The sequence below is a fragment of the Apium graveolens genome, chromosome 4 (assembly GCF_009905375.1).
Source record: "Apium graveolens cultivar Ventura chromosome 4, ASM990537v1, whole genome shotgun sequence".
Classification (NCBI taxonomy): Eukaryota; Viridiplantae; Streptophyta; class Magnoliopsida; order Apiales; family Apiaceae; genus Apium; species Apium graveolens.
Window position 1 is genome coordinate 299,415,601 of NC_133650.1, and position 6,443 is coordinate 299,422,043.

General features: G+C 34.6%; 1 protein-coding gene across 1 annotated transcript; it reads left to right on the plus strand.

Annotated features, from left to right (window-relative positions):
* The first annotated feature begins 223 nt into the window (after positions 1 to 223).
* LOC141717248 (uncharacterized) lies at positions 224 to 6,206 on the plus strand. The gene is made up of 15 exons (XM_074519340.1): positions 224 to 410; positions 628 to 722; positions 863 to 976; positions 1,463 to 1,567; positions 1,864 to 1,935; positions 2,968 to 3,080; positions 3,270 to 3,410; positions 3,919 to 3,987; positions 4,131 to 4,218; positions 4,369 to 4,440; positions 4,530 to 4,630; positions 4,975 to 5,092; positions 5,461 to 5,520; positions 5,625 to 5,735; positions 5,894 to 6,206. Exons 1-15 carry the CDS (start codon positions 290 to 292, stop codon positions 6,002 to 6,004), a joined length of 1,491 nt encoding a protein of 496 aa, XP_074375441.1. The 5' UTR covers positions 224 to 289; the 3' UTR covers positions 6,005 to 6,206.
* Positions 6,207 to 6,443: the final 237 nt, after the last annotated feature.

Sequence of the window (6,443 nt, forward strand, 5' to 3'; positions counted from 1 at the left end):
TGCACTTGTTATGATGTAACACCTAAAATGTTACAGGAACTATAATATCATGGAGATAATGAAGGAAGGTGATTAATGAATAAGCAAGACATTAAACAAGAAACAGCCACGTTGGCGTGTATGTTTCATTTTCGTAAGATGCATTTTATGTAACAAGTTATAGCATTGTGTGCCCAAACAAAGCTTCATTCTTACATTTGGAATAATACTACATAGTTTTACATGCACATTGAAAGATATATATATGTTACGAGATAGGTTTTGTTGTGACAGAGGCATCTGATTAGAAATGAAATCGAATATGGAGGATAATGTCGAGGAGGAGAAGAAAGAGGTGATTAGGTTGGAGAGGGAATCTGTAATTCCGGTACTTAAGCCCCGGCTTATTATGACCTTGGCCAATCTCATTAGTATGTACATTTTCTCTCTTTCGCAATGTTTTACTCTGATTTCTTTTAATTATTTTCTGATTCTTTGCATTTGGGAATTGACATTCTTACTTGTTTTGTGATCTGCATTTTTTTAGGTCTTGAGGCGTGTTATGTGTATTTTATTATGAATAATAATTAATGATAATAAAAGATTGGCTTAATTAGTTTAAGGAATTCGGAATGTTGTTTACTGCAGAACATGGTGCTGACAGGGCTGAGTTTTTGAAGCTTTGCAAAAGAATCGAGTACACAGTTCGAGCATGGTACCTTCTGCAATTTGAGGATTTAATGGTATAATTCCTCTGTTTTTGTTAATTTCGATTGTTTATATTGTTTGTGTGCCTTAGTTTATTGCTACTAGTTTTTTTTTTAGTTAAACATGTGGAAATTATTAGTTCAAATATCAGTTCCAGTGTATATTGTGATTGCAGCAACTCTACTCTCTCTTTGATCCTGACAACAGAGCTCAGAAGTTGGAGCAACAGAGCCTATCTGAGGAAGAGATCGAGGTTCTTGAACAGAACTTCCTGGGCTATTTGTTTCAGGTAACTTTTGTTGACACACCAACACAAATTGGTGCTGGCATAACTATCTTGGGCAGCGAAATGATAGTTTTGAGTGCATCGTGCCTTTTTGGTTGGTCTCAGGCTGCTGTATTTATCTGCTGCAGCTCCTTTCTAATATAAACATCGGTATCTTGAATGTATAGAATTCATTAAGATAATTGATAGGATTTGCTTTTGGGTTCCGTTACATAAACTGAGGTTGCTGGTAAGATATAGAAACCTTGCAGGATTAAATGTACACATTATCTGCATATTAATTCCTATAATTCCTCTTTATAGATTACGTCAACTCTCTACCATAATCTCATCGCCTTTACTGTCGTTTTCCAAGTCTATGTTCTGCCACATAAAGAAGACAGATTTCAGACAGCGCATATTATTCTTCATTTGTTTATAACAAGATCTTGGAAATATGAAAATCTGTTTCAGACTATTTGTGTTGAATATTTTTTTTCGGTTGTGAAGGTCATGGATAAAAGCAACTTCAAGATAACTACTGATGAAGAGATTAGTATTGCACATGCAGGACAATATCTTCTTAATCTTCCAATAGCAGTTGATGAGTCAAAGGTTTGTAATACCCTCAAAATCTGAAGTACAATTGACAAATTTAAATTTTATCATTTAACCCTTCTAGTTGTTTTTGGTTAGCCGTGCAGATAGTTTCATTTGTTGTTATTATATAAAGTTTACATACATCTATGTCATGTTGAGTTTGTAAAGTATCAAAAATCACTTATTTAAGCAAGAGTTTACTCATGTGTCTGGATTAGGCGTTTGGATTTACTTACAATGAGTATCGTAGAAACATCAGCATTATTAAATCTTTCTGCTTTTTTTCTGTTTGGTGGTGGGGATACATGTAGCTGGACAAGAAGATTTTTGCGAGGTACTTTGCAGAACATCCACAAGAACACCTTCCCGATTTTGTTGATAAGGTAATTTACAGGACAAACCTGAATGTATATAAAGCTATTATTAATTTGTATTATCTTTACTTGGGTTATTTTACTTATGTTTGTTGTGTTAATGCATTTGTCATCATGAAGGTGAGTGAAAATCCATGACATCAAGGGTAATTGCTTCTACGTATCAGATTATAACCGGATATTACTGTTAGTTATTTTCCAGTAAATAACTGTTAATTACATTGTTAATTTTGAAGTGGTTACTTACCATTATATGGCCATAATAGGCAAAGATTAGGTCATTTAAAGACTGGTCCTGGAGTACGGAAATTTGAGATTCATCATTCTTGAAGCTAAACATCTTTGGCTAGTATGTGACCGATCTTTAACTGATTTTGAAGATCTACTATCCATCAATTTGCAAACTTTGACATTTCAAGCCTAGAGTAGTATAGTTGTTGGTGATCACTAATATTGGTTGATCAAAAAATCACAGTTGAATGTTACTTGCAAGTTGCAACCAATAAATTCAGTGAGAATCTCAAACTCTCTCCAGAATTTAATGACATATTTTCAATGAAATTCAGAAGATCATTCACACGGGATGAAGCACATTATATTTCAAGATGCCTTTTCTTATATCTTCCCTTCTTACCAAAAGTTTAAAAATCAGCTTTATAATATAGTTTCTAAGTTTTCTTTAACAATATCAAAGAGTTTACTTCATTGTAGCTTTAGCAATGTCAGTTTTATAGTTGTATCTTTGAAAAATTTGGAATAAGGTGTATTTATTTTGTTTTGAGTACAATTACATTTGCTTCTCCTAAATTTTGCTTATTGTAAATGTTAATATCTTCACCGAATATGTTTTCACCAAGTACAACATCTTCTAACACAACGAAGATTCTCATATGGTATCCTTGTACATGGTTATGTACATGCCTATCTTGAAGTATTAGCTGATCTAAATGCATATATACTTCGAGTAAGGGGTTACATTTGTCTTCAAAAAATGCCAGGCCTAAAATTGGTTCAGTTTACTAAATTTGCATATCTCTGCAGTACATAATCTTTCGACGTGGCAATGGAATTGATAAGACAACTGATTTTTTTTATATGGAAAAAGTGGACATGATCATTGCACGAATATGGGGATGGTTCATGAGAGCAACAAGGTACATAGTGTAGTTTGTCTCAGGAACTTAATGTCATACAAATTGTAAGTCGTTTCAGAAGTTCTGGTCCTTGTCAAAGAATCCTAGGTTGTTTTTTGTTGGCGTAGCAGCAGTTTGTATTTTTATGTCTGGACTAATTTGTCACAACAAGTGTTCATCTGCATCTAAGCTCTTTTTAATTAAGTACAGGCTAGACAGATTGAGAAAGTCTCCTAAACGTTACAAGAAACCCCGTCGCAAGAAACTCCCCAAAGAAGACGACGACATGCAGACTGAAGAAGAGCGAGCTGATTATGTTGAAAGAATCTGCCTTGAAAATATGGAAATCAGGTTTTGAAATTTTCATATCCTTATCTCCACTTTACTGCTATCTGACCATACCTGTACTGTATTTGGTTACTAGGATACTGGCATATTAGATGCTTCTGCTTCTGTAGCATATTCTTGTTATATGGTATGCATTCATAGATTGCATGGTATAATAGCCTATGGTTACATGTTTTAGGATATGTTATATTCTTTAAAGTATTGAGTTACTAGTTGATGTTCTGCACCATGTAAAAGAACTTAAAACAGAAAGATGTTGCAACAATGTAGTTTCCCTTTGTCTGAAACTTCTAGGACTGTCTGACGCAGTTTCACTTATGTACTATTATATATGTTCAGTAAAGAATTATTAATATTAAAAAGCAGTCATCTTTAAGTTTAGGTCTAAATCTGATGAACATTAAACCAGGGTTTTTACTTTGAATGAAAGGTTTTGTTTTTTAAAATGGCATGTTTTGAGTTCTTTATAGTATCTAATTATCAACAAATTTGGTGGTTCATTGTCCTTCAGTTTAAGCAATCTGGCGAACAAGATAACAATCCAGGAACCTACGTTTGATAAAATAATCGTTGTTTACAGGTAGAGGAATAAATGTTTCTAATATATAATTCCACGGTTATTTTTAATATTTGTGTGGTTTTCAATGTTTGAAAAGCCAGTACTGTACTAATTGTTATGCATGATGGTAAATATTAACATTTAAGTAGTTGATGACCATGTAGACCAGCAAGTACCCAAAGTAAAACAGAACGCGGAATATTTGTGAAGCACTTCAAACAAATCCCAATGGCTGATATGGAGATTGTCCTGGTGAGTTTGGCATATGATCTGTTTCCGCTACAGTTTTCTTTGCACAACCTGACTCGAAGGCCTCTTTCCCCCCCAAAAAGTATATCATATTCCCCATCAGAGCTCCTGTATGAATTATAGTTTTTTTTTGCATATTTTTGCTTTTAACAGCCAGAAAAGAAAAATCCAAGTTTGACTCCAATGGACTGGGTCTCATTCCTTGGTTCTGCTATAGTTGGTCTGGTGAGTTATCCATTTATGCTTGTGAGCTTACTACATGAATATTTTATCTTGTATATCTAGACGTTCTTACAATAGGGTCTGTATTTCAGGTAGCTGTAGTAGGTTCTTTGGAAATGCCTAAAGCTGACCTTTGGGTCATTTTTGCTATCCTCTCCACTGTGGTCGGTTACTGCGCTAAGATATACTTGACGTAAGTATCCTTTGCAGCTTTCTTTTTGTTTATATGGATCTAGTTAATTAGTTAAGCATTTATCTGTTATGTACGTGTCCAGTTGTTGCACTAAGACATGTTAGTGCTTTAGTATTAGACTGCAATAAGGTGGCGAAATGTGTGTACACTACCTTATGAATCAAGATGGAGTTAAATTTCATGCATTATACATTTATACTACACTAACATGCTACAATAAGACTGTATCCGCTTAGTTTGCAGTCATGAAGTTTTACCTTTGTCTTGAAAGTAACCTAAGTTTCATTTAGGTTTTTTTTTTTAATTAATCTTGCAATGTCCAATTGCCCATTTTATGGCTGTAGGTTTCAGGCAAATATGGCTGCATACCAGAACCTGATAACAAAATCTATGTATGACAAACAGCTTGATAGTGGAAAGGGCACTCTTCTTCACCTATGCGATGATGTGGTTCAGCAGGAAGTGAGTTTTTTTCTGGTCTCCTCCTTCTGTCGTGTATTCTTTTACTTTACTTCAAGATATGAGAGGGATGGTGTATGAGGGAAAATTAATGGTCTAAAGAAGCTTGTGGTGAAGTCCTTGCGCAGATTGCCACTCAGTGTGGTGCTAGACTTGCAACTGCTTAAAGGCCAATAATCGTGTTTGCACATATGTTACAAATCTAGAATGGTTTAATTCTGTCCTGTAGCAGAGATACCGGAACATTTCTCAGAAATTATGTATAGGTCTCGACTTTTATGATACATTCGTAGAGTTTTTATTGTGTTATCATACTTAAATGACTAAAATGTATTTTCATGAATAAGCCTGCTAATCTCATTAATCTGCAGGTGAAGGAAGTCATCATCTCTTACTTTATACTAATGGAACAAGGCAAAGCTACCCTTGAGGTGTACACAAGTTTTATTCTTTCATGAATCTGCTTTTACTAATAGCTAATGACCCTATATTATTTAGTGAGAACTAATAAATGACTTGGATGTAACATGTCAAGGATCTTGACATCCGATGTGAGGAACTGATTAAAGAAGAGTTTGGTGTGAGCTGTGATTTTGATGTAGACGATGCTGTCATAAAGCTGGAAAAGTTGGGCATTGTTTCTCGGGTAAGATTACCAGTTCAGAAAATTTGTTGGCTGGAAACTGTATTGATGTAAACAGACTTATATGATGGCTGTGATGCTAATTTGTTACTACAACATTTCACGTACATGACACACCCGCCTTCTCTCTTTTCACTCTTGCATTATCCTCTTGTGTTCAGGACACCATTGGAAGATTTTACTGTGTGTCACTCAAGCGTGCTAACGACATTATTGGGATGACAACTGAGGAGCTTGTGATAAAGGCAAAATTGGGTACAGATGCTACTTAAAGCTACAAAGAAGGTTACTCTGCTTCTCTTCTACGCCATCTAGGAGCAATTCAATTTCTGATTCAGTTCATCTTGCAAATATGTTGTTTTTGATTGTGATTGAAATAATTCTATCTAATCTATTCATGTAATCATGTCTGTGACTGTGTAGCTGCAGTTGAAATTTGTGACATTCATTGAAATTACATTTGAAGTCATTTCATTAGTGTTAGTTATTGATCACTTGTATCAGCACATACATCCCCGGGAAATCTATGTGGAATGTGTTATATTAGTCATTTCATTTTTGTTATGTATTGATGATCACTTGTACTGGAAGTTAGCACAATATCCCCAGAACGTACATCCCCGGGGAAATTATCTGGAATTTGTTTACCAATCTGATGTATACTTATGTAGCTAGTAAATCAGAAAGTTTATATATATGTGTGTTGGTTAA